The sequence below is a fragment of the Topomyia yanbarensis genome, chromosome 1, assembly GCF_030247195.1.
Source record: "Topomyia yanbarensis strain Yona2022 chromosome 1, ASM3024719v1, whole genome shotgun sequence".
NCBI classification, from domain to species: Eukaryota; Metazoa; Arthropoda; class Insecta; order Diptera; family Culicidae; genus Topomyia; species Topomyia yanbarensis.
Window position 1 is genome coordinate 213,755,756 of NC_080670.1, and position 27,605 is coordinate 213,783,360.

General features: G+C 39.6%; 4 protein-coding genes across 5 annotated transcripts; 2 read left to right on the plus strand and 2 right to left on the minus strand.

The window, feature by feature from the left end:
- Nucleotides 1-14,180: 14,180 nt before the first annotated feature.
- On the minus strand, nucleotides 14,181-16,024 carry LOC131691990 (protein spindle-F). The gene is made up of 2 exons (XM_058978812.1): nucleotides 15,011-16,024; nucleotides 14,181-14,953 (listed from the first exon to the last, which is right to left on the minus strand). Exons 1-2 carry the CDS (start codon nucleotides 15,786-15,788, stop codon nucleotides 14,541-14,543), a joined length of 1,191 nt encoding a protein of 396 aa, XP_058834795.1. The 5' UTR covers nucleotides 15,789-16,024; the 3' UTR covers nucleotides 14,181-14,540.
- A 7,658-nt stretch (nucleotides 16,025-23,682) lies between these two features.
- On the plus strand, nucleotides 23,683-24,522 carry LOC131692045 (large ribosomal subunit protein bL32m). Its single transcript, XM_058978884.1, has 2 exons — nucleotides 23,683-23,916; nucleotides 23,974-24,522. Exons 1-2 carry the CDS (start codon nucleotides 23,817-23,819, stop codon nucleotides 24,492-24,494), a joined length of 621 nt encoding a protein of 206 aa, XP_058834867.1. The 5' UTR covers nucleotides 23,683-23,816; the 3' UTR covers nucleotides 24,495-24,522.
- LOC131692033 (alpha-ketoglutarate-dependent dioxygenase alkB homolog 7, mitochondrial) lies at nucleotides 24,497-25,764 on the minus strand. Of its 2 annotated transcripts, XM_058978873.1 has the most exons (5): nucleotides 25,746-25,764; nucleotides 25,395-25,533; nucleotides 24,981-25,327; nucleotides 24,748-24,923; nucleotides 24,497-24,689 (listed from the first exon to the last, which is right to left on the minus strand). In XM_058978873.1, exons 2-5 carry the CDS (start codon nucleotides 25,525-25,527, stop codon nucleotides 24,572-24,574), a joined length of 774 nt encoding a protein of 257 aa, XP_058834856.1. In that variant the 5' UTR covers nucleotides 25,528-25,533; nucleotides 25,746-25,764; the 3' UTR covers nucleotides 24,497-24,571. The 2 variants fall into 2 exon arrangements, with proteins under 2 accessions (XP_058834856.1, XP_058834847.1); XM_058978864.1 differs by lacking the exon at nucleotides 25,746-25,764 and having other exon boundaries at nucleotides 25,395-25,659.
- Nucleotides 25,765-25,823: 59 nt separating this feature from the next.
- Nucleotides 25,824-27,397, plus strand: LOC131692001 (nucleoside hydrolase-like). Its single transcript, XM_058978824.1, has 5 exons — nucleotides 25,824-25,918; nucleotides 26,059-26,214; nucleotides 26,273-26,472; nucleotides 26,533-26,976; nucleotides 27,032-27,397. The coding sequence occupies exons 2-5, from the start codon at nucleotides 26,100-26,102 to the stop codon at nucleotides 27,341-27,343; spliced, it is 1,071 nt and encodes a 356-aa protein (XP_058834807.1). The 5' UTR covers nucleotides 25,824-25,918; nucleotides 26,059-26,099; the 3' UTR covers nucleotides 27,344-27,397.
- The last annotated feature ends 208 nt before the right edge of the window (nucleotides 27,398-27,605 follow it).

Sequence of the window (27,605 nt, forward strand, 5' to 3'; positions counted from 1 at the left end):
CAATTTTTTATTTTGCTGATATCTCTTAACTTGCTTAAATTTAAAACGCTAAAGACATTTGACATTGATGTGGATTAATGTGTATTTCTCATGAAATACTAGATTAGGGCCTGTAAACCCAGCAACTGCTACCTGTCTAATGGACTATTTAATCCGTTAAACATTAGGCCATTACAAATCTTTTTTAAAAATTATGTCACCCCCTCCCATCCCTTCAAAATCGCTGAAAAAATCAGGGGGCGAATAATTTTTTTCATAATAACCAAATTCCAAAAAATTGTTACGTTTTACATTTCTTACAAAAGAAATGTATAGGATTCGCTCAAACTTTGACAACTTTTTCCGAGGCCCGGAGGGCCGAGTCTCATATACCAATCGACTCAGCTCGACAAATTGAGACAATGTCTGTATGTGTGTGTGTGTATGTGTGTATGTATGTATGTACAAAATGTCATGTAATTATCTCAGCAATGGCTGAGCCGATCTTAATGAAATTAGTTTCAAATGAAAGGCCTAACGTTGCCATTTGACACTATTATTTTTGATTTTCGATATGTTGTTTACTTTCTGAGATATGGGCGATTTTGTCAAAATACAGCAGGTTTTTTGCAAATGACTTTCGAACAATATAATATTGTCCCTCAAACTGCACATAAATAGAAAGCTTGTAAAAATACCTTTCTAACAAGCTATAGATTGTCTAAATCCGTGCACGAGCGGCGGAGATATTAGACATTTTGTATTTTTAGTTCTCGCTTACCAATTTACACCAATTAAAAATGAGATTGTTTCATACAGAGTATTGCTTTACTGGTGTTTTAGGGGCAAAACTAAACCGATTTTGAATATCGGGGTATGAAAACACATCTACGTGATTCAAGGAATTCGATGTTGAGAACATTTTGTGAATTACCTTTATAATAAATGAACTATTTCTTAAAAATCAATATATAAGTTCACTTCAAAGACAAAATAATGCGTTGATAAAGAAACAGTGAGTTCTAGTATTTATTCCTTGGATTAGGCATTGCGTTCAATCATGAGGTAAATGTTGGATGGTATATCAATACACAGATCAACAAGTAATTCACCTAGTAGTGAGATAAAAGATTTCTAATATAATTATACTTGTGGCGTCACCGAAAGCAACTGTATGTTTGAAGCCCAAAAATCTAGCGAAAATTTAGCTCTTTTGCAAGATTTAGGTTATACTGGTTATGGAGCAAAAATTACTACTTACATTATTTATGATAAGAATGTAAGAATCAATATATCAAAATAATATACCTATAAAAATAATGTCTGCATTAACCATCATTTGCCATTCCTCACACGCCCCCCCCCCTCCTCCATCTCTCTCTCTCTCTCTCTCTCTCTCTCTCTCTCTCTCTTCCTCTCTCTGTCTCTCTTCTATCGCATCTATCTAGCTATTTCTGTATGCATTTCTAAGTTGTGTGATAAGATCTTCTGCCAATCTGAAATATTTATTAATTGTAATTGCGAAGGTTTGAGAAAACAAAACTATTTTTGTCTACTGCTACATCAACTTAACTTTAATTCAATTGTATTCAAAGCCTGTTTCTACACTATAATTAAGGAAATTCATGGCCATATCAGAAAAATATTTGGCTTAACTGGGTAATATGAAAGTTTGACGATGGAAATTTTCAAAAGAGACATTCCACGTGCGATATTTAAACTATTCGTATCTCTATTGAATTTTGAATGAAATATATGCTCAAAGACTGAAAGCTGAAGCCAGGATTTCGAAGACAAAATACATGAGAAGAAGAGGTTCTAGAGACGACAATGTGAACCTCCCACCCGAGTTCGGATTGACGGTGACGAAATCGAGATGGTCGACGAATTCATGTATTTGGGCTCACTGGTAACCGACGACAATGAAATTCAGAGACGGATCATAGCGGGAAATCGTGCCTATTTTGGACTCCAGAGGACGCTCCGGTCGAACAAAATTCGCCGCCGCACGAAGTTGATTATCTTCAAGACGCTGATTAGATCGGTGGTCCTCTACGGCCACGAGACCTGGATTATGCTCGTGGAGGACCAACGCACCCTTGGAGTTTTCGAACGAAAAGTGTTGCGTACCATCTATGGTGGCGTGCAGATGGAAGACGGAACGTTGCGCATTCGTTGTATTGGTACGAACTTTCATGAAAAATAACGGATCAAAGACCAAAAATAGCCACAAATTAGATCCAGGAAAAGAAGTCCCCAAAGTACACACTCTCGATGGAGGATGCAACTACAATGTGTCTTCTAACTTATCGTCGTCCATATTTGGATATACTGAGTAGTTTGAACCATTTCTTTTTCACAATATTGGTCTGTATAGGACTTATTTATCCATATTTCCTGCACGAGAATTCCGAACGAAACAATACAAACACGGCTTTTATGCAATCGACATAGCCTAGACATTTCACACTATTTACTTCAATGCAAATAAAAACTTTGAAATATCTACCTGTCTCATTCACGAATCGCATTCTCCCTCTGTCGTTCTCTGTTCAAGGGGCTTGAAAGCACATGTGACCTTGTCTCACTTTACTATATTCAATTGCGCGTTAAAATACTGGACCAGTAAATTCTGTTCTGCACATAAATCTTTTTTCGGGAATATGTGACCAAAAAGTAAACTTTGAATTCGTCAAGTAAAAAAGCATGAAAACAAAAAGAATAAAACCAAAAAAAGATGGAAGCCCTAGAAAGTCCATTGCATATTTATTAGCCTTTGGGATTTTTAAAAACATTTCAAAACTTTCTGATGCAAATTTCTGGTTTTCAAATTCGTACAATCCGGTTTATTCATTATCTTTATTCAAAAATGTGTCTGGCTTCAAATATATGACCATTTCATTTCAATTAATAATTTCATTCCGCATCTTCTGATTCGTTTTGTTCATCTGCGTTCATTTTACTTATTTTATTCGTTTCATTCTTTGGATTCACTCTGATCAGTTCATTCTTTTTGTGCATTTTACTCATATCATTCATTGTTTTCATTGTATGCATTTTATTATTTTTTTCCAGTTTATTCATTTTGTTCAGTTTCTTCATTTTAATAATCTGACTACTTTTTCAGTTTTAATCATTTCATCCAAATAATTTATTTGATTCAATTTATTTCTTTATATTAATTTATAACCTTTTACTGTAGTTCAATTTTTCATTTTAATCAATGCATTTAATTCTGCTCATTTTCTTCTTTTTATTCATTTTATCACTCCAGCTCATATTATTTATTTGATTCGTTTGTTTTATTTATACATTTCATTTATTTTTTACTTTATTCATTTTGTTCATCCATTCTTTTCATTAATTTGATTCATTGTATTCACTGGATGAATTTAATCAATTTGATTCATTTAATTCATTTGATTCATGTGATTTGTGTGATTCATGTGATTCATTTGATTCATATGATTCATTTGATTCATTTGATCCATTTGATTCATTTGATTCATCTGATTCATTTTATTCGTATCTTTAATTTTATGCATTTCATGTTCAGTCATTCGTTTTATTTCATTCAATTTGTTAGTATGAGTCAATTTATTCTATTAATCTTATAACTATTTCTAAATATAATCTTAATTTTTATGTAATAACCTAATCTAATTTGATTCGTGTATTTGGATCAAAATTATAATGATTTCCATTAATTTTTCTACTCATTTTATGAATTTAAAAACCTATTGTTTCATTTTTTGCTTTACTTTTTTATTTCGGTCGTTTTGTTGATTTCTATAATTTATTCAGTTTATTCGAGATTTTATTTGAGCAAGACTAGAAACTGTTTTCATCCCACCTCTAATTGGGTGCCTACTTCTCGTGAGTTCTGCAAACTAATCCAACAGTGAAATGTGTAAGAAATGTCTCATCTCACTGCTAGGTGGATTAAATCGGTTTTTTAGAACAACAACAGCTTCCATAGAGTTTTGCTTTTCGTCACTGAAAACTATAATGGTAGTTTTAGAAATTACCATCCCATGATAATTATTTTGACCATTCTCGGGTAAATATGAAGTTTAAATGAAATCGTCAATCCAGTCCAACATCAAATGAAACGTTTGCTGGTCGCGGAACGAAGGACCCGCCAGTGTATTATCAAACAAATATCTCATGGAAAGGCTAATACTGACCGACTTCTGAATCGATTCCATTTTAAACGCAACAGTCGATAGAGACAGAATCGATCGTTGCATTCGAAAATAATTTCGATAAGGAAACAATTTGAATTCAAATCAGACTCCTGGCGATTTATATGTGGTTCAATATTCAATATATATGAGCTTTACCGAAAGGTTTTCGACCTTTAAAGATTTCATATGGGATCGTAGTGTTCATACCGTATTTCCGCAGCCATATGTGCGATTCGCATGAACTTAACCAGATCAAAATCTGCTATTAAACCTTCCATTTAAGACCAAGCTTGTGAAAATCGAATAAGCCGTTTTCCAAGAAATCGAAAAGATTTTAATTCTGAAATATTCCAAGAACCAGACACATACGAAATTTTCTAGATAGACGCTGGAATCAAAAGGACTTTGCCTGGCCATCAGCGATCAAGAATGCTCTAGCAAAGCTAAATATAGATCTTACAAATAATGGTATCATCGGCACTTACCGCAGGGAGAGCCGGCAATCCATCATCGATGTCAATTTTTGTAGCCTTGGAGTAACCGGAAAGATGGACTGAAAAGTGTGCGAGGATATATCCACAGCGACCTCCAAGCGATTGATAACAGGACACGGTTTGAATATGTGGGAGATATATAAGCGAGTGAAGTTGGAAAACTCCGATCATTTACAGGAACGTGTCCGTCGAGGAACTTGAATTTGAGGGTATCCTCTTCAACCTAAATGCGAATGAGTTCACGACACTACTAACAAGGGCGTGTGTTGCGACCATACCAAGGGATGGGAAACCGAGAAACGGTCTACACTACACGAAATATCCGGTAATACCATCAATTCATGAAGGGGAGCAAATGTTGAAGGTGAACTTGAAGTTCAACGTAGCTTGCGGTACTTTATGCGGTGCAATTCCACCATTTACGTCATGCGGTACTGAATATGTTAAAAAAACATTAGTCAAGCGGAATCATTCGCTTCCCAGAACAACATGAAACACGTCATCGAATGTAATGACATTTTATACAGTATCCCAACGTATATAGATGTTGACAGTATTGAAATAAATATGCATGACCTGGCATCACGTACTAGTTCCTCCGCTATCAAACAAATCATGTCAAAATACGGAGAAGTAAATAGTGTTAAGGAGGATACTTGGAGGAACTTCTTCCCAAGACTCCACAACGGCGTTCGTGTGGTGAGAATGCGTCCGACAAAACCTATTCCCTCTTACTTGACTTTCACATGCAAATCACCTCATGGTGTTGAAAATTTTCAACGAACACTAGTCACGCACCTGTCAATATTGTGATCATCCGCTACACCACGGGAAACCTTGCGTAGAGACTGCTAAAGAAATTCTACCTGATGCGACCAAAGTCGGTATAGAATCATCGTATGTTAAACCACAACCAGTTGGTAAACCAACGACTGCAGACCGGGCATTCACAAACACCAGCTCAACAACGATCGGCCCCAGTACCACTAAACCAACTGCCATTACCAACATCGAAGTAACAACGATCACAGCAAATGTTTCCAAACCAACAACCAACACCACCAACAAGGCATCCAATACCGATTAAGAAGGATTTACAATAGCGACCCGTAAGCACAAACAACAAATAAGAACATCCGACGATGAGCAAGATGAATGCAGTACCGATGACGACATGGACGTAAACGAAAACGCGAGAGAAGACGGACCAAATGACCCCAAAGGTGCGCTCCACGGCTCAGAACCGCTCTCAACAAAGCAGTCAAGCTGAACAAGAAAGCATTGCCACAAAGCCAACGCGAACTTCCTTAGGGGACACCTACAAAGTTGGCATAACAAAGATAAAAGGCTCAGCTGCACCACCTGAAAGGTGCCCGGAGAAGATGGAGGTCACCATCGAAAGGTTTTCCCTACAACATGAATCTATTTTCGCCGAGGATGATCACAAAGATGAAGATCGATTTACCAACAAACAGCTGATCGAGATATCGAAAGCCATAAAAGTGAAGCGATACATGGGAGCCCGGATGTGTTCAAAGCGATCCGATAATTGGAAGCGACAAAAGCTGATGCTGCTTCCGATGCCGGGAAAACATGGAGATCTTTCAGCGTAGTCAATATATACCTTGGTAATGTTAGAGAGAGAGAGAGTAATCCTGAACAACATCCGCGGACAGTGAGAACGGCATGTAATGCAATTCGGCTTCCTTATAGGCAGGTCTACAGTGAATTCCCTCCAAACGGTTGTGGGAGCTGTGGAGACAGCAGAGATAAGGACATCGTTATTGCGTGGTGATTACCTTAGGCGTGAAGAATGCTTCAATAGTACTAGCTGGGAAGCAATCGCCCATTCGCTGTACAGCATGAGTAACCCTGCAGGATATTATAGAGCTAATTTCAGTACCGACCACTGATCTACGAGACAGACAAGGGAGAATCACAACTACAACTGACGTTCCTCGACTCGACGCTTTGGAACGCAGTGTACGATGGAGTATTGAAGCTTAACCTTCCCAGAGATATAACGATTTTCGGCATCACGGATGATGTGGTGTTCCAAGTAATCGGATAATCGCTAGAAGAGGAGACACTCGATACGGAGACAATTGCTCATCATAAAGCAGAGTTGGTGATGACTAGCAGCCGAAAGACAGCAACAGGCGAAAATCGCGGTCGGAGAATATATCATCGACTTGAACTTTTAAAGTCATGACGATTATGTTAAGGGGAAGGCTGCGAGAGCAACCACAGCTTTGCTTGAGGCGTCAGTGTACGAACCAGCTGGAATCGCCGGACCGAAACATGTGAGCAGACTAGTTTCACCGTCAGGGACAAAATCGAGTAGGTTGAGTGAAGCACCAGCGGTGGGTCATCGAGTTTTCAACGAACCAGAAGCAGCGAACCAGAAGCTACGCTCCATCCGGTATCGCCGAACCGTCCTCGCCAAGTACTGGTTGGCCCTTTGAGTAAGATTTATGGACTATGCGAGTAGATTGCGATAAAACTGGGAGCTAAATGACTCACGCAACGGGTATCGGTATCGGGAGAACTTCCGCCGATAAATTGAGATGGTTCGCGAAAACAGGAACTAAATGGTTCACAGAAACGGGAGCCAAATGGCTAAAGGAAGTTCACCACTGCGATTGACCGAATAGGTGTTCGGAGCTAAACCGCTCCAATGTATCATTTTGTCTTAAGACTGAATCAGCCTCTCCACGATATAACGCTTCGATGCAGTCTCGTGGAACAAAAGGAAGGAAGAAAAGTAAGGACTGTTAGTAGTGGTTAGGCACAAAAGTGAGTCCCACCTAGGACCAATGCACTTTTGAAGCTATTTAACCATACTATAAAACATACAGAAATTTTCAGATATCGACGAACTGAATCTAGTGGTATATGATACTCGACACTCCGGGTGTAGCTTAAAAAGTCGAGTTTCAGAGTGATTGCACAGTCTTCCTTATATGAAAAAGGCAAAAATGAACTGATGATTGCTATACATTTTTCATAAATCCGTACGATTGTCAAATGAATTTCTCTGATGTGGCTACCTACTGCGCAACAAGATGGAGAAAATGCAAAGATTTTGAAGATGTACACGGAACCGAGAATTACTATTATGTACCAAACAAACAAATCTACAAGTCTTCAAGCACAAGCGATAAACCAAAGCTGATGTTTCCACTAGAGTTCGAAAAATTATAGTATGCACAGGATGTACGTTCGCCAGGCTACTGTATGCGAAATACGCAATAGAAAAAAATGTCAGAGAAAACTATATCTGAGATAAATAAATCCATTGACGCACACTTTACCTTTGGATTCATTCTAGAATGTTTCCTAAAGGTCCATAAGTGAAATGTTGCAATCCTGTTTATGTGCATTGTTATCAAGCAGGGTCATCTTTGACCGATTTTCATGCCTTGTGTGTAAAGTCGGAACGAAAACGAAAACTATTCAAGCAACACAAAGGTAATACCTTAAAGTACTCTTAAATGTTTACATTAAGTTCTTAGAGAACTTTCAAGCTTTTATTGGGAATTTAGAAATAGCACTGTTCGGAAAATTATTTTAAACGAAAACTTTAGCATCCCTTTCTTATATGAACTTTCGATTGATTCAGTAATATTTGCTTGAATTTTTCAAGTAAAACAAATAGCTCAACCTCGCTACACGAAATCACCCTGCGGAAACGTCCACGAGAACAATCGAAAGAAAATGTAAAAAGAAAAAACCTATTTTAATCCACCTAGCGGTGCAATTGTGCCTTTCTCAATCATGAATCACGAGAATGTGTGCGTTGTTTATATTCATTAAAAACTTTTAAATGCATATATTACATTTTATTATTATACATCACATGACAACTATATACAGGAAAATATCATTATTCGAGTTCTAAAATTTTGAAAAAGAAAAAAGAGCCACGGTAATATTGAACTGAAAAAAGGTGCGAAATCGGCAAAGTCCCAAAAAGTCGATTTTTATAAAAAAATTTTTTTCGAGATAACATAAAATCTCGACGTTTCATGCATTTTAAAGATGTTTGGCATCAAAAATACGAATTCGATTTCTGAAATTTCATGAGGTCCCCCATTTGAAAAAAAAATTTGAGTTCCGGCTTATATGGGAATTTCATATGTGACCGGACGATTTAGTCTATATTTCCGGACCCATATAAGCGATCAATACGAAATTTTACAGACATCTATGGGGATATTATAGCTATCATTTGGGACTAAGTTTGTGAAAATCGGCCCAACCATTTCCGGGAAACTGATGTGAGTTCGTAAATTTTGAAAGATGGCCGCTTTTCCCGGGCACCTCCGGAACCGTCTATGGTGGTCAATGTAGTCAACGAAAGTTTGGTTGGCCGTCGGTGACCTAGAACAGCAAATTTAAGTTGTTTGAGAGACATTTTAGCGAAATTTTTACCTTTTTTGCTTTCATCGGAGTATCGGTTTGAATCACAATTTGCTATGTGATCGCACGCCACAACCTGCAACTCCGGAACCGGAAGTCGGATCGGGATGAAATTAAATAGCCATTTACGGGGACGCAATACCTTTCATTTGAGGCCAAGTTTAGTCGAATCGGTCTAGCTATCTCCGAGAAACCGATGTGACTGTTATTCTGAATTTATATACTTCCGCCGGGGCTTCCGGAACCGAAGATGGTGGCCAATGTGGCCAAATAGACTTTGAATGGATGTTAGTGACCTAATACTACAAATCGAAGCAGTTGTGGTCATATTTTGGAAAATTTTTCACCTTTATACATTCATTGCAGAATTTATTAAAATCGACATTTTCTGCGTGTTCGTACTTATCACCCTGTAATTCCGGAACCGGAAGTCGGATCTATTAGAAATTCAATAGCAGCCCATGGGAACGTTGCTTCATTTGAGACTAAGTTTGTCAAAATCGGTTCAGCCATCTCTGAGAAAAATGAGTGACATTTTTGGTCACATACACACACACATATACATACATACACACATACATACACACACACAGACATTTGCCGAACTCGACGAACTGAATCTAATGGTATATGTCACTCGGCCCTCCGGGCCTCCGTTATAAAGTCGGGTTTCAGAGCAATTGCAATACCTTTCTATTGAGAAAGGCAAAAATACGTTTATTAAAAGAAATATTTATTTTTTGTTTGACCCAGAAAAAAAATTGTACTTGGACATAATTTTTAAAAAAGATTTGTAATGGCCTTAATAATGTTGTATATCTTCAAAAATGTCTATTTGCTTCCCTTAGTTTCGGTAAAACGGCACATTTTTTTTTAAGAATTGTTGTGGCGATACAGAAAATGTTAGTGTAATTATTCAATTTCAAAATAATAACGCCACAATTGAACAATATTTCTTCAAATTTTCATCACAATCTACTGAAAATTGAGTGGGTAAAAATTCCGGAGGCGTCTCGTCGAAAACTTGCTTTGCGTTGTGCATCATAACTTTCGAAATTTTACTTAGTCCCTTTCGCATCATTTTCCAATCAATAAGAGTTTTTTTTCTCTTAATTTTTGAGTTTTTCTACTTTGAAGCCGAAAATCCAATTTTTGCTAACAAAAATCCAACGAAAATAATTATTTTGTATCAAGAGCATTGGCCCAGAAGATGTTTAGTTATGGTGTGCCTTCTGAAGATTCACCGTCGGATTTAGGAAAATATTGTTGAAATGTTGGATTATTGTATGGAAATTGACTGAATAGACTAATATTCTTTGCACGGCCAAACCAACTTTATTTGCCGGATATACCTTACTGCCTCCTTTAAGAGAATTCAATCAAAATGATGATAAATAGTTTGTGTGGTTAAATTTAGAAAATAAGGAGAAATATTTAAACAACGCTTTGTCCGATTTCGGTAGCCTGAAATACTGCATAGAACTGACAACAAAAAGGTGTATCGCTGCATTTTCTACACACTGGAAAATTTAGCATATTTAGACCATAAAGTTAGATTGTGTTTTTGGCTTGTTCCGTTTTTGGCATGCTTTATTTCCAAACATAGGAGTCATTTACTATATTTTATGGGGGCGGGCATAGCGAATAAAGTTAAATTTGTTTATGTTTTCTATTATTTCATTCCATTTCACATATTCTTATATAATTAATGATCTTGTAACATTTATAATGTCACAAATTGAAAATAAAAGCTTTAAAGGTAAGGTTCAATTTTTGGCACGGTTCTAGTTTTGGCAACTGAAAAAAAATATTACGGAATCCTACTGTATTTGTTTTTGACTCCAATCATTTGTTTATCACATTAACCAACAAAATTATTGGTTCGGAAATTTTTTTTATATTAGAGCAGAAATAAATATTTGCTTTCAATACAAACATTTTTTATTTCAATTATTTTTTAAAAATTTCAATAAAAAAAATTATTAAAAATGGGAACGATAATTTTTTTGTTGAAACAATAAATAAATTTTATTGAATTCAATAAATAAATTTATTGTCTACCGACCACTAATTTTATTTATTTAACCCATATTTTTATTGAACCTACAAAGCTTTTTTCTGCGTGTAGATTTTGTCAGAGGTTGGGTGTTTTGTTCCTGTTTCTGGACAGCAGCACATCGCTTTCCACCTCTTCGGTGGTGCTGATTGCACGTTTTTTCATAATTTCTTAATTCTTAAGCAGTCCATATCGCATTTGCGCTGTTAATATTACTGGAATGCCATTATACATTATACATTTTATTTAATTAAAAGTCAAATTCGTTTTTTTTTTTGGAAAAAATCTACCAAAACTGCGAATCTGGCTGCACTGTCTAATCTTAGTTCCACTAACTGCGCATCCAATTCAAAATCACTTTACCGACAACAGAAAAATACGTAAAATTCAATATTTAAACAAATCAATGCTAGACTTCATAAAACATCTGTTAATAAAACAAATAAAAACAATATCCACAGGGATTTGTGCTATGAAAGCTTTTCCAAAAGCATAATGCCTTGTACCAAAACCGCATCATACCCATTACACCAACACGACCAAACGTGGACCCTTTCCCTGCTGCAGCTGTGTAGCTCATTTCTAAATTTCCACTTTTGTTTGGGGGGGTGGCGATGGTAAGTGAAAAAACCGCCAAGTAGAAAAATCTCTTGCTTTCCTACTTCGAAACAGAACTACTATTTACCATTAGTAAACCAGACTGAGCTCTAGCTAAGTCAGCTGAAACTGCTGACCGAAGGCGAAATGTAAATAAAGCAGCCCGTTTGTCAGCAGAATATCCAGTTTCGGTGAAATCGCTGCCATTTGCTTTTATTTTTATCGAACGCGCAGCAGGCGTTGTTCTGCGAGTATTGGTTACATTCATACCGCGCAGCTACTCATTCATACACAAACATATCCACGCATGGCAGCGAAAGCTCCTCAATGGGTGCTGATGATGATGTTTGGAAGTCACCAACATCAGCGCATACTGGTACTTGCACGTATTTGCGCAACACAAACAAAAAGAAAAGAACGCGGAGAACCGAGGTAAAAAACGACGAAAAGAATCCCATTTGTTTTATTTGCATTGATAGGAGGCAAAGAAGAGGCTAAAAAGAGACTTCAATCAAAAGTTTCCGACGGTGTGTAATCCTGGCTCACTGCCTTAACTTTTTTTTCCTGGGATGGCAGCCTTGGTTCGTGTAAATCGTAGTAGGCATATTTTTCGTTTGATTTCGAATGAAATGAATTGGGGAAAATATTTTTTTTCAGTACGTACCATCATCATCTTGAATAGCTTCCAACAATCACTGGTTAATTCACTGAACTATTGCTTCGTGACACTAGATTCACGCACTAACAGCGAAAAGAGAAGGGATACCCTTGGCTGTGGTAGTTCTTCTAATAGGATTTCTCTGTCACCGGAGCACTCTGTTCTGTATGTTCTTTGCACGGGTACGAATTCACTTTCGCTCCTTTCGGGTTTCGCTGTTGCTTCCTCCTGCTTTGCCGTCGTAGTCGTCGTCGTCGTCGTCTTGGCCGTCGTTGGAATCGTCTTCTCTCGATTGTGTGCGTTTGACTAGAACTCTTCACTCGCAGCACTTCACCTGACGCAGGACTTACTGGTGCTGCTGATGGTCGTGCTTTTCGCTGCGACTCTACTACACTGGTGTTGCTTTTTGGCCTGCTATACCTGCTCCTGTCCCGCGTTTCGTGTCCTGTCCTACCTTACTGCTGCTGCTGCTGACCAATCGTCTCTGGGTTCGCGTCGTCGTCGTCGTTGCCGTTGTCGCCCACTGCCACCTTCTGCGGCGTGTGTATCACTAATAATGACCGATTGTCATCAATGCCAATGACACTCGACTGACTGACTGACTGATTCCGATGACGGTACTACAATAATAGTGTTGCTATGATGTATTGCGCCTTGCATCGGGGTAAACCAAAATAATCAAAAAAACACCAACAAAGCGGCGTCCAATAATATGTGTGCTAATGTGCTACGTGCGCGAAATTATACGTGTCTCTCAACAGTCGCCTGCTCTGATATGAGATGACGAGTCGTCGTGACAAACGCGCGCGGGTGCAATATACACACATTTCAGCGACGCGTCGTCTCCTCTAAATGCCGTGCCGATTGTTGCTCTTTCTCTCTCTTTCTCTGTCGCTCTTTCTCCAAATCATTCCAAGCGCGTATACCGATTGTCGATTGCGTCTGTTGCGCGTCACCCCCATTGAGCATATCGGAAATCATCATCGACAACCGTTTCCTTCCCACCCAAACTGTTTTGAATGAAAGATGCGACAGATGTCATACTGCGACGTCTGACTGTTTGTTGCTACTGGGGCGGTGAGACAAAACAAATCGCAGTTGTCATTATAGCGACCTGGAAACGGGTTGCATAGCAATGTCACACGATCTGGGTGTTAATAATCAGCGCCTACCAATCTGTGTCGTGTGTATTATTCCGCTATATGATATGCTCGGGTGACATCGCATTAGATCAAAATGGGCTTATTAGTGTTTGCTCTCTTTTTAACTTTCTCTCTCTCTCTCTCTTTTGACCGTTATAGAGGAACGTATCGGGTTTTTTTCGGCAACAGCTCATTGGAATCGATACAGTGCATGATGGACAAATCGAAAGCAAGTGAGCATACAATGGCCGATTGATGCCGACTGAATGATTTATTTATTTACGCTGCAGATTTTTTTTAAATTTTATGCAATCATTGTCGAATGACGAAAGAAACGTGCAATGTTTGCGCTTTCTGGTAATTTTCTGTTTACAGATATTGAAACGTTCGTCTTCGATTGGCTGTCATTATCATCATTAATGGATTTTGTCTTGGAATTTGGGTACAGATTGCAGCACGATTCAAAGAACAATTACCTTTCGGACTCGCCGATAATTTTTTCGGCTGCTCGACTAATTTTTAGCAGTCACTCTTGCTAGACTGTATAACTGTTGATGTTGTTGGTGTATTGTACGTCCGGCCATAGTTCTAGATTGCTTCCCTGTGGCATTATCAACACATTGGCGATGCTACGCCAAGGAAATACAGCGTGGAGCCGACCTTGAATCTTCATAAACGTATTCTTTCACGCCATTTCATAAGGACAACATCTCTTGCAATCGCTTAGGATAATTTATTATGCTACAGAAGCATCAACGGTAAATATAAAATATGCCAGAGCTATGGTAGCGCCACATTGTCGCTCACTGATCGGTACTAAATCTAAAATTGATTACAGATAAGCCATAAGTGTTATATAGTAGTCCAACAGCATACTCATCATTCATGAGTTCAACCAACCGTATTAAAATCTTACCGAAAACGAAAAAAATAAAACCCGAAACGAGGAGGATCCCGAAAGGTTCACAGTTCACTGAAAAAATAAATCCTCCGCTCGGCGTCAGGTCAAAAGTTGCCCACGGTCTGCGAAATGTACTCGTAGGTCCGATCCAGGCTCAGGTCCAGCTCGTTGTCGGTATCGATAAAGTGTGACTCGACGTGCTCCTGGAACTCATCGAACGGACTGTTCTTCACGTAGATTTTGCCGCACATCGGACACATCTTATCCAGGGCATCCGCTTTAATCTTCTCCTGCAGCAGGTTCACGTACTTCAGCGTACTGGCTTCCGTTTCTGCTGCAGCGTTTAGCTTCACAGCAGGAACCGTTTCCATAGCAGCAGCAGCAACCTTCGGGATCTCCGGCAGAGGAAAATCTTCAGTCGAGGTTTGCTTCGGTAGATCATTGCCAACTTCCACAGTTTTGTCCACCATCTGCGGTTTGCTGTTTGTGTTACATTTTTTGCATGATTGACATGTTTCTAAAAAAAACAATATTACAACATTAAATATCCGCAAATTTCAAAAAAAACCCATACCTCTCGTAATTTGCAACTTTCCAAGGGCGACCTTCAGCACCGTCTGCTGTCGCAGCAACTCTTTCTGAATATCCAGCAATCCTTCCGTGCACCGCTTCGCATCCGGATTATTTTCCACGTCGAACAGCAGCAAATCCTCCCCGTCTTGCTGTAGATATCCCATCTCACCTCCCGCACCACTATCCACAAATCCACAATTGTTCAACAGCGACACATCCTCCAAATCCAAATTAATTTCCTCCTCCGAAGTGGAAGATCCTCCATCACCCCCCTCCCGGGGCAACCTATCCCGCAGCTTAGGGTTCGGTGCATTTTTCGTGAACGTTTTCGATCGTATTAAATTCTGGGAAGCACCCAGCACCGTCGCTGGAACGGACGAATCCTTCATCCGTCCAACCGACTCGCCCAACGTTTGGGCGTCCTTGGTCAGCTTGGAAAGACGACCCCAAAGTTGTCGATTCTCGGCGGCCACCATCGATATGTGATCCATCAGTTGGACCTTTTGGCGAGACAGTTCGGAAACTTTCTCGCGCAGCACCTCCAGCTCGGATTGGTTCGAAACTCGACGTTCCGATTCGGAACAGTGCGCTGCATCGGTGCTTTGGATGGTAGTTTTGGACATACGAAGCGAGAGATTTTCCTCCTCCAGGGCGCTCAGTCGCTTTTGCAAAGTCTGACAGCGGTCCTTCATCGTCTGCAGTGCTACGTGCAAAGCATAGTGTGACGACGGCGACGATGAGTTAGTGGAGGAACAGTTATCTTTTTCCGGGGTGGCCATTGTAGTTAGCTTGCTTTACTTTGCTTTTGAACAAAAGTTTCCGGAGAAACAGCTGGCATAAGCCATTGAAAGTGGAAGTTAATTTTCGTCGATAGAAACAGCTTCTCGAACACGTCACTTTTCTGCACTAGGATATTTGCTCGATATTCCAAGACTGTTTATTGTTGCATTTCACTTTGAACATTTCACCACGAAGAAATAAATTTTGTGATGAAAGAGAAAAACAGATTTTGACATTTTAGTTCATGAAACCCACTGAAAAATATGTGGCTACTTCACCGAACACACTGGAAGTCCTTTTTCGAATGTAATAAACGGATTAGTTAAAAAATGTAAATCGAAAACTTTGTAAAATTTTCATGCCATGACGATGTAAAACCTTTTGAGGCTTGATTTAAAAATCTGTCACACGATTTTCTTTTTTCCGTAGTCCTAAAGATTTATTTAAAGCGGGCGAAAGACCAAATGGTTAATGCCCTAAAAAAACAAAAAAAAATAGAGAAAATTAAATGTTAGTCTTACAATTTTTACGTCTAGGACCAGTTTTTTTTGGGGGACGAGATAATTGTACGGAAGAAAGAATGTGTCGGACATGTTGAGAAGCATATAAGAACGAGATTACGAAAACTGAAGAAAAAAAAGCAAAGATATCGGTGGGAAAGGAAAGGGAAAGTTAACGGACAAAAAAATTGGCGATCTAACAAAATTTTATGAGCTGGCAATTCGGAGAAACTAGAACATATGCGAAATGCATTCTGGGCTTCCCTCGAGCACTGCTCGTCATCGAACGAAAATCTCCAACACTCATAGTGTCCACCCGGCGAGGAGGACAGTTGGTGCAAGTGGCGTCAGGCCGAAGCAAAAAGAAACTTTCGAACATGTCAGGATCTACGAAAGTCTATCATCTAATGATTTAAAAGAAAGATGCTTAGGATCTCACACCCAACACAACAATGAGTCTCTGAATAGTGGAATCTGCCAAAACATTTGCACAAATTCGGACAGGCAGGTGGTCAAAGTTGCGACTTATTTGGCAGTCAGCATCTTCAACCATAAGAATTTTCATCGATATTTCAAGGTCTGGAGGTGATGGAAATTACCTTAGGGAATGAAGCTACTGTGCTACTCGACTCGACGGTGAACGTATAACTCGTTCTGAAGGTACAGTGGGTGTCGTGGCAAAACAGGCCCAAATTCAATAATATGGACAACCAACACCATTTTCGTGATGAAAAAGGTGAGCTCAACGGCCCCAGTATAGCAGATTACCCGAACAGAAAGTAATATCGAAATTGATCGTAGAAACGTTTAATTTACAACAGTTTTATTTGTTAACAGCAACTTTTCTTGTAACATCAATGTACTTATGATGCAGTCCTTCATGGCTCCAAAATCTACAACGGAAAAACAATGTAAATCGATGTTTTTGATTTCAGAATGTATGGGAAAAGATCAATTTTTTCATTGTTACATCCCTTGACGACCCCCCTTTTTCCATGTAAAAATCGGGTTTAAAATGAAATTGGATGTAGAAACAACAAATGTGATTATATTTCCATTGTAAATTTTCCAGAATAACATTGTTTTTCATTGTAATGTAACAATAAAACATGCTGTAATACTGTTGTGTATTTCTATTCGGGTAACTACCCAAGCAACCAGAAGTTCGGATAATACTTAAAAAGCACACTTTAAAGTTCACATAAACTGCCGTGATCCGCATAACAGTTCCATTTGCTATGGGTTTCCTATGCAGGTGGGACTGTTATGCGTATCACGGCAGTAAAGTTCTTAGCGAACTTTCAAGCTGCTTAAGCTTTAATCGAACTTGAACGCTACTTAAGCCGCTATTAGAACATAAAACGTACTTAAAAATTACTTAAAACGAGAAGCTTATGCAGCTCCCTTATACGAACTTTTGGTTGCTTGGGTAGTAAGGTACTACAATCGAGTTATACACCGTACTTTCTTTAAACGCGTTTTTTCGAAAGTAGTGCTTTTTCTTTTTTTTAAGCGGTCAAAAACAGAGTAGGCTTTGGCGAAAGACGGACGCGTTTTCACAACCTGTCACGTATTTTTCATTTATAAAATTCAGTCCTTGCAGTTTTGAAATGTATTTATTCATTGTGTGAAGGAAGAGAATTGCCAAATCATTGTTTGAACTGAGTTTGCAGTTATGGTTGACGGAAGCCGGCAGTGGTGAGAGTAACCACTTTGAGCAGTTACCTGTAACCATCCTGGGACGGTTTATTCAGGAATATCAGTTTCCTGGATGAGTCGGACTGGTTGCGGAAGGTTTTGGGTGTCAGATGCGTTCCTCCCCAAGAATCAAGATATCAAGAGTTAGGATCGCTGCATGCCGCTGAAAATGATTGTCACCATGGAACGAATGATTAATGGTACTGTGTCTAGCAATGAACATCAAATCCTTGAACACCAACTCCGTTGTCTGGAACGAAAAGACAACCACACAGCATCATTAACGACCAGACAGAGACGACGTTCATTATTGGATCAAGAATTCTACGAAGCAGACAATTTAGTGAGATCTTTCTTTTTACAACATATTTTAATTATTATTATATTTTGATTCTTTAACCCTCATCGTGCTTATAAGGTTGGTAAAGAGCGAGTAAAGGCGCTATAACCTTGGCTCATTAGTCAGGACAGGGCTAAATACCGCTGTCCCATCCCAGGAACCAAAGGAGTGACATTAACCCTCTTAGCAAAGTCACTCCCAACGATTTATCAAACCCCCATCAAATTGAAACGGTTGTGTACGGTTGTCCACGTTTCTTCCTTATTCAAGGTTCAAAATAATTCGTTGATTAAATTCTTCATTGATTGAATAGTTTGATTGCCGTATGATTTTGAATCATCTTCATTTTGTACGCTGCACAGTTGGCCTGGCCGCTTTAATGCTTGTGTCATATTCCATATGTGCCACAAATGTTAAAAAATGACAAGAAAAATTGTGGGCGAACGTCTCCAATTTTCCAGGATCCCTACATGTATTGGCTGTGTATGTGTAGACTAGACTAGACTAGAAGTAGTGTTTTAAGCGGTCAAGTAAGACTTGTCATAGAAATACTGGTCAGATTTCAAAAAAAATAAATTCTCCAATTGGTCGATGTTAAGTCAGACCGGACTAAGTGACAATGTATTAATTTCGAGAAAATGAGTTTAAAGTTTGAATCGCAGCATTCTTTACGTTATAATAGTAAAAAAAATTGCCATAACTCTTGTTTATTGTTCCATATTTCAAATTTGGCAAAAGTAGAATGTAGCTGAAGAAATTCTTTACTCAGTGCCACCATTCTCTCATTTTTTGATGTTTTGCGATTTAGTCCGGTCTGACTTAACACGGACCAATTGTTCAGAAAACATACCGCTATGTTTGCTCGAGAGGGATTTGCAAAATGTCGGTACTGGAAACCATCGGAAACGATTTGTAGTCGTTGAAGAGTGAAGATCTTAAAAACTGACTATCAGTCAGATAAAAAATGTGCTGTAATAAGATAACGAAAATATGCTTTGCGAGGCAGAAAGTGAAAGAAACATTACACTATGAGAATGGTCAATAATCTGCACAAAAGTGTGCCCGACAGCAATGATGGGGCCGAGAATAACGTCGAGAGAACGTACGGTCGCAGTTTAAAGAAAACAGTCGCGCAAAGAGTGAAGTAAAAAAAAGTCTAACTATCGAGCACAACTGGAATCCATCTCTGATACCATTGCAGCAAAGCTGGATTCTAATTTTGCTCGATAGGTAGACTTTTTGGCTTTACTTTCTGCATACACTTTGTGTACCTTTATACTAAGGCCTTTGCGTACGGTGACTGCGAGCAAAGGTTGAAATATTCGCATGTTGATCTGATCGTTATGATGGACCATAAACGGAATAAACGAAGAGAAAGGTGATATAGTTTCAGGCGGAAGGGGATATGTTTTGACGGGTTCTGCTGTCTTCTTGGAAAAAGCCCTGATTCAGCTTGTTGTGCATACCTTAAACGCTAAGGACTATACACCGCTTTACATTCTCTTTTTCATGCGCAAGGAAGTAACCCTTTTTAAGGAGTAATCCAGTTCTCACAGGTCTATGAGGAACTGTATAAGGTCGTCGGAAAAGGTAGCGAGAAGATGGAATAAGGCAGTGCTGATGAGAAGTATCTATCTGTGTACCTGAGCAATCTATCGCTGCCTATCATCGTGAGCCTCGTTGCCAATAAAATATGCTGGATTGTCGTCCAACTGTTTCCGACAGGAGGTCGGTTCACATGGCCGCAATACACATGGTATCTACCGAGTGTATCAGTTTGAGAAGGTTGAACAGTTTGGGCTAACTTCTCATCATGACAATAAATCGTGGGGGACGAAGCGGAGCAGTTTGCCAGTCCCTTGACATAATTGATAAATGTTTCTTGTTTATACAGGTTCCGGAAGTATTGAAGAAGTAAATGTATGCCGCAAAAGTATCGCAAAGAATTGCTTTTCGTGAAGCCAGAACCCATCGAGGTGGAAGTCGCCTCGTAAGCCAAAAAGGATCAAAAAGCCGTGAACCGAACGTCGCCTCTGACCATTATTCGCAGTGGTGTGTAAGATCAGCGCAAAACTGTCCAACATAACCAGTTCTAGGCGTGAGAGACCCATACGATTGAACATCCAGCGACTATCGGCTGGGTATGTTTCCGAGGGTTATGCCCAAAAGTTCGACGGACGAATCGTCCGATAAGAGATAATCTGAACGCACCGTGGCAGCAGGTCCATGAAGCGGTCACACTACAACAGCATCACCGTTTGATGCTGTATTCCAAAGAGCGACCGACGCGACAAGCAAGGCCAGAAGCTGGAAGTTTGATGCATCTACAAGATCAGAGCAGGGAAAGATATAGTGCGTGATCAGAATAATCTGGACGAAGAAATGTCCGCGGATTAGTTGGATGCCCTCATATGTCCTTTGTTCAAGAAGGGCACAAACTTGACTGTAATAACTATTGAGGTATAACGATTTTCAATACCGCCTACAAGGTATTGCCTCGTGTTCTATTTAGCAGACTGCCTCTGTCGATTGAATACTTTATCGGTGAATACCGCAAAACCGGTTTCGAGAAGGACGATCAACGACTGACCAAATGTTTACCCTGCGACAAATTTTGTATAAATTCCGCTAATACAATTTGCGGACTTACCATCGATTTGTGGATTTCAAGGCGGCGTACAATTTAGTGAAACGAGCTTTGACACCTATTGCTTGACCATGGTTTTCGGATAAAAGTGAATAAGCTGATTCGTATGACGTTGGATGGATCAAAATCAAGCGTCAAAATAACCGGAACATATGATTCGAAGGTGTGAAGATGTGATGTTCAAAGGAACGGAACCATCATCAAGAGATCTCACACGAGGGGCCAGCACTAGCAGATTTGAGTGCGTCGTATTGAAAATACGTCTGTGAATTTTAAATGTAATTAAAGTGATTAATGAAAGTAATTAAAACTACTTCTGCTGTACTTAATATGATACTTAATGTAATTAATGACTTGGTACAAGTACTTAAAGTACATAAAAGCGGTAGTTAAAATATTTTGCGCATTTAAAACACAGACTAACAGACATAACACTATGAGGAAATTCCCTCAAAAAACATCGATCCGACCATTTTCCCAGAACACTAGCTCCACCTTTTATTCACGGTCCCAAACACTCATTTACTGGTGGGTTACCCCTCAGGTTTGGGAGCAATTTTTCACTAGTGGTCTATCCCCCATATGCTTGTTCATATATCAGTGGCGCCATAATTTCAAATGTGGCCACAGTCCCAACTACAAATATATTTAAAATGACCGTTAAAGCGGGCGAAGCTTTGTTTTTAAGTGTTATGTCTGTTAGTCTGTGTTTAAAATACAGATAGATCTGTATTTACAAACTTTCAAGTAATTAAATTACAGTCAATTTGTCATGTACTTTTTAAATATTGACGGTACTTAATGTACTTTATGGTACTTAAAGTAACTAATTAAGTACAACTTTTACCACTGCGTCGTATTGAAGATTTAGTGCTTGCTCCTCGATCTCACATGCTTTTTTGCTTCGTAGACGACATAGCTAGTCCCTGTTGCTATGAGGTATGAGTACAGCTATGAGGTATTGAAGGCAGCAGACTATCGAGTGCTCGTTGTGTTGGAGAGAAGATTTCTGCCTTCAATACTCGGCGGCACAGTCGAATACGGAGAATGACGCAGACGCAGGAACCACGAGCTGTAGCAAGCATACAAACGTGCTAACCTCGGAGAGCTACACAGCCCAATACAGTGAGTTGAACATCAGAGCACAGCAGAGAACCTGAAAGCGACAATCGGCTTCTCGTTGGCTGTGTGCAATCAAAAAAGATACGTGGGTGGCGGCCGTTCAATGAGTCTGGAGCAAGGGGCAGATCACTCTAGGAATGTATAACAAATTTGCATCAACTTAGAAAAAATGCATTTAATTTCCATTTTTGTATTTACTTTGCACTCCCTCGCAGCAAAGATTACTTAACAATCGTCCTACGCTGATCCACTTTGTTCGATGTTTTGTTGAATGTAGGGCTGTTTTTTGCAGGGTTTTGACGTCTTACACGCAACGCAAAATACATTGTATTTTGATGGAAAGAAATGCATTTAATTTCGATTTTTAAAAATGCATCACAAGTGATCTGCCCCTTGGTCTGGAGACTGATGGCCCAAGATCGAGCAAACCTGGAAATCTAAAATTCGTTTGGTCATGATTCGGAGTAGCCGGATTGCTCGGCTACGATGATAATGATGATGATAAATCAGGGCGAATTAAGCAGCTAAACCTCAAAAATTTAATTAATTATAGCATAGGATCTAAAAATTTCTTCATATGCATTTTACATAAGCAAGAATTACGGCATAAATTCATTTTGAAACAAAACTTAAATAATGCAACGATTCAAACTTCAAGCGCGCTTCTTTGATATCAATAAAATATCACTGGACAAACTTTTCTGCGAGGCCGAGGGAGTGCCAATCTGATGCAAAAAATGGAGCTCAATGAATTTTTAGCAAATTAATACTTTAATCATACCCGAATAAAAATGTACAGTCAAAAAACCGTGATTTCCACTGTGACAGTATCCAGCTTTTTACGTGCCATGATGGCTGTCTAAATTGTTCAGTTCGTAATACGTTTAATGACCCTTTTTTGACAATAATCGTTTACGCCAGCTTGACAGCAACGCCCAGTTGAAGATGTCGGGCGTTCATTGAATAAACATCCAACGCAGTGGACTAATGTAGGATGACTTAATCTCACTGGGCGGTTGACGTAAACGATTGTTGTCAAAAAAGGGCCATATTAAACGTATTACGAACTGAACAATTTAGACCGCCATTATGGCACGTAAAAAGCTGGATAGTAATTTTACAATAATTTGCAGTAAGTTCTATTGTTATGCTCCAATACAAAAAAAATAAACTTTAACGTTTCTACAGTAAAGTTCAATATAAAATCGACTTTTACACTGAAAAAGGGGAGTGGTTATATATCTTAACATTGAAAAATCGATTTTTCTCCATGCATTTTTCCCCGAAAACAGTGGAGTTTAATGTGAATACACTATAAAGATTTTTACTGAACAATAAAATTAATTGTTACATAAAATTTCATTGTAATTTTTTTTTGCAAGAACTCTGCGACGAACAATGTTGATATTACTCTATTATGATTGTTTGTAGGGTAAATGCTATTGTAAAATTCTATTCGGATATCTACCAATTAAAAAAAATCGAATATCTAAGCTGCACTCAACATAAAATATATGTCTACCTATTCCATTACATCTTGAAGCATTTTAACTGCTGCAATAGTTTTATCACTGGGGCTGTGCCAAAGTTGACAGCAACTGCCACCACAGCTGATTGATAGAGACGCATGGCCATCGCCAGTAAATAACAATAACATTCATTTTTGTTGAAACACCAAAACATTTAAAATTAAAACAAACTCTTAGTGGAAACACTTAAAATGAGCTCTGGTCTCTTGTTTCGCTGCAGAGTCGCCTTACAACGGCTCGAACAGTTCCTGCCTAGTTTGTTGGGTTTGCCGGGACGATTTCCACCGCCAGGTAAGTGTTGTTTGGCACGAATAATATGTTTACGTAACTGATCGACAATATTTACAGGTTCCCTAGCCTTAATCGGCATCGAAGGTAGCCGAAGACCGATTCCGACCGGCGACGCAGGTAAACCATTCAGTTGGAAGGATTTGATTGGCGATGGGATCCTATGGGCCGCCCCAAAGCACCGACGGACAGTCGAAAAGCGTCTGAAACGGAAGTATGGTAGTCCGGACTACAAACTAAAAATCTTACTTCCCAAGAAACATTTACGAATCTGCAGTACCTGTGGCGGTGATCACGAGGTGGGAGTTTTGTGTCCAACTTGCTATAAGAAAATACGCCAGGAAACGGAACTGATTCAGGAGAAGATACAGACCCAACTGGGATTGGATCCAGTCGACAAGGAAGTTGTTGTGCTGTATGACCGCGAACGGGATGACCAGTCGGAAGAGTACTGGATGGGCAAGCGAATCGTTGAGATGGAGAAAAGCCGCCCGGTTTGGTTTGGAAAGAATCTGCTCCAGCGAAGTACCGAAGAACAGCAGCCAGCCGAGGTAAAACCGGACGTTGAGAAACTGGGATAGGATTGTTTAATAAATCGTTAAAATAGTATCAATCTGTATTTACATTCGTTTTAAACTACAAAACTTTTACCGATCTCCTAGGCCTCATTTCGACAAATGATTGAAATTCGACGATCTTTATCTACCTTACTGCCTTTGAAAACTGACTCTTCCCCGACTAGTAGTTCGTGGGTGAACTTGTACCGAGCGGTGTCCCTGTAAAAATTAAATTTGATAAACAAATATTTATATTTTAAGGTTAAAATTAGCCTACTTCATGATATAAAGTGACCTCCGGGACAACAAAACATCAGCCCAATATTTACTGTCTCGGCTGGTAGCAAATATTTGCCTGTAATCTTCATTGGTTTGCTCTTCGTCGTTGGTTCTGACCATTCGCATAACGGAGTCGGTCAGGAGGCTGATTCCAGCAATCGTCGATCCGCAGAACTAAAACAGCTAAAGTTTAATCGATTTAATAAAAAATACAATTCACACCAATCATACCCTCACGCTATCCACGTGTGGCTTAATGACCCCTTCCTTGGTCAAATCCAGCACATGTATGTAGGGCAACGTTTCACCGTCAAACGCCAGTCGTTTAAGTCGATCGAATATGACGCGATTAGCCGGGAACCAGTGCTTTCGCTCCGTCTCCCGGTACCCGTGGATGGCATCGTCCCAGTGGTCCAGCTCGTACCGTATACGCTTCAGACAGGGTTCCAGCTCCTCGAGCAGTGTTTGCTCCTCCGACTCGGTAATGAAGTTTGCGATGACCGTCATATCGGTAAGGAAGCTAGTTCGATCTTCCGCCGGCCAGGCACCGTGTAGGGTTAGGTAGGATGGGATGGTTTCTAAAATCGGAATCGGTAATTGGGGTTAGTTTTTGATGACAACAAACGAGGGGAATTCGGTACTTACGCAGTTGATTATCTGGAACAGCCGATGAGTTCTGGGCATTGTTTACATAACACCGTTTGGTGAACAGTTTGTGAGCTGCCGGGAGGTGCTTAAATTTGTAGGCCAACCGGCAGAGAAGTTGTGTTTGTTTCATTTTGTTCTGATTTTGTTTAGTTTTTGCAAGACGATGCAAAAGAAAAAAAAAATGAATGAGTAAATAAGACACAAACAGAATAAGAGCAGTAGGCGTGTTTTCACTGCCTGTGTGTTTTCAAAAAGGGGAAAGTGGGCTAAATGCGCAATGCATTGTGGTTATCGCTAGAAATTAGCAAAATAGCAAACAAAAATCAAGATAACGACAAGATAGCGTACCTACGTTTTTTTTTTAATTTGACCGCTTCGACTCAACAATGTGGGAAAGATTTATAATTTAAATAGATTTTAGATTGTCACTTCAAAATGCAGAAAGATTGTCATTCACAAACACCATTCAAACTCAGTACATATACAGATAATCTGTTTAAAGAAATACATACCTACATAGCGTGAGTAATTAGTAATCATATTGAGTACGGCAATCTATTCGTTTACACCTTATATCACATCAAGGAGGATTCGCTATTGATAAAGAGTTTGCATTTGAGGTGAATAAATTAAATTCACGATCACGTACTTTTGATTGTAGATATTTTGAGCTGAATTGTGCTTTATGAATCTGACCATTGAATGAAGGGCAGTGCTTTGAAAAAGATCTGCAGAATGGAAAAAATCTCCCTAATTGCACTGCTCTTAGCAGCACTTGGTGTTCTTGTTATTGTTGTTAGTACCAACGCCAACACAGGTGAGTGTCGTAATGAGATAAGATGCCTTATAAACTTATCAAAATCGCTTAATTTCAGCTGATAGTAAAACAGCGACTATAAGACGCGTTATAGTTGATGTGGATGCGGGTCCAGATGACGCATGGGCTGTGTACCATCTGCTGAAAACTCCAGGAGTGCACGTTGAAGCCATCAGCTGTGTCCGGGGTAATAGCAATGTAACGAACGTGGGTCGAAACGTGCTAAGGATACTAACTGCCATTGGGAAAGAGGGTGAAGTACATATTATATCCCGGAAACTCTACCGTGTTCAATTGAACTAAACTCGTTCCATCTAGATTCCCGTTTACCTAGGTTCCAACGAACGACTGATCACACACGCTCGGATGGTTGAACCAGAAAATATGTACTTCGGAAGCGACGGGTTTTCCGATATACAATTTGAAGGTTCACCCCCGGACATGAGTTTGCTTAGGTCGGACGCATTGACGGAACTGTTCAAACTGATCGGTCGGTATCGCAACGAGATTACGTTCATCAGCCTGGGACCGTTGACAAACTTGGCTCTGCTGTTCAAGGTCTACCCCGATACACGTCAATGGATCAAAGAGCTTTACATCATGGGTGGGAATCGGCACGGTGTCGGAAATACCCAAAATGCTGCGGAGTTTAATTTCTTCAATGATCCGGAAGCGGCGAGTATTGTGATTAACGGCTATCTGGGGAACATCAACATTTTGCCGTGGGAAACAGCCTCCAGAGATAATCTGGTTATGAATCAGGTTAGTTTTGCACCGTTAAAAAAAATACTTTGAATCATTTTTTAACGGTTCGTAGACCTGGAGATTCGACGTGCTGGGAAACTCGAACAATCCAGTGGTTCAAATACTGAACCCGGTGGAACGGAAACCTCTGGGCGAGAACGATAACTGGATGCCGTGTGATGTGCTAGTGGCTATGAGTTTCACCCATCCAGATTTGGTTATCGAACGGAAACGTTACCCAGCCGACGTCGAACTGCATGGTTGGTTGACCCGGGGGCAGCTGGTGCTGGATCATGGTAATGAAGGTACCGGCAATGTGACGATTATTGATAACATGGAGACTGCTGGCGTTGTGAAAATTTTGATGCACTTAGCATCGGTTTAAATACTTTGGAGTAAGTTGTGAAGATTTGTTGAAAAATAAAAAAGTTTACGGAAATATTACAACACGGGATCTCGCATTTTTATACTACAGACTTCCCCTTAAGTCCTGAAATCTCGGCTCAATACCAATGCAGCTGTATATTTCTATAGAAGTACGTTTCATTCTACATTGGTATTCAGCAAAGGCCGCTGTTCTTTTCTGCATCAAGAGGTCGTCCTCAGTTAACTCAGCCCATGGCTGTTCGTAGCCAGCCTCGCAGGGC

What these genes read in the sequence shown, in the direction of transcription:
- LOC131692033 (XM_058978873.1), bottom strand. Translation starts at nt 25,527, where the DNA reads ATGAAACAAACACAACTTCTCTGCCGGTTGGCCTACAAATTTAAGCAC. An exon ending in CACACGTGGATAGCGTGAGG is followed by an intron (nt 24,924 to 24,980) that starts GTATGATTGGTG and finishes TAGCTGTTTTAG; the next exon opens with TTCTGCGGATCGACGATTGC. An exon ending in AGGTCACTTTATATCATGAA is followed by an intron (nt 24,690 to 24,747) that starts GTAGGCTAATTT and finishes TAATTTTTACAG; the next exon opens with GGACACCGCTCGGTACAAGT.
- LOC131692001 (XM_058978824.1), top strand. Translation starts at nt 26,100, where the DNA reads ATGAAGGGCAGTGCTTTGAAAAAGATCTGCAGAATGGAAAAAATCTCC. An exon ending in TAGTACCAACGCCAACACAG is followed by an intron (nt 26,215 to 26,272) that starts GTGAGTGTCGTA and finishes GCTTAATTTCAG; the next exon opens with CTGATAGTAAAACAGCGACT. An exon ending in CCATTGGGAAAGAGGGTGAA is followed by an intron (nt 26,473 to 26,532) that starts GTACATATTATA and finishes CGTTCCATCTAG; the next exon opens with ATTCCCGTTTACCTAGGTTC.
- LOC131692045 (XM_058978884.1), top strand. Translation starts at nt 23,817, where the DNA reads ATGAGCTCTGGTCTCTTGTTTCGCTGCAGAGTCGCCTTACAACGGCTC. An exon ending in GGGACGATTTCCACCGCCAG is followed by an intron (nt 23,917 to 23,973) that starts GTAAGTGTTGTT and finishes CAATATTTACAG; the next exon opens with GTTCCCTAGCCTTAATCGGC.
- LOC131691990 (XM_058978812.1), bottom strand. Translation starts at nt 15,788, where the DNA reads ATGGCCACCCCGGAAAAAGATAACTGTTCCTCCACTAACTCATCGTCG. An exon ending in AAAGTTGCAAATTACGAGAG is followed by an intron (nt 14,954 to 15,010) that starts GTATGGGTTTTT and finishes TGTTTTTTTTAG; the next exon opens with AAACATGTCAATCATGCAAA.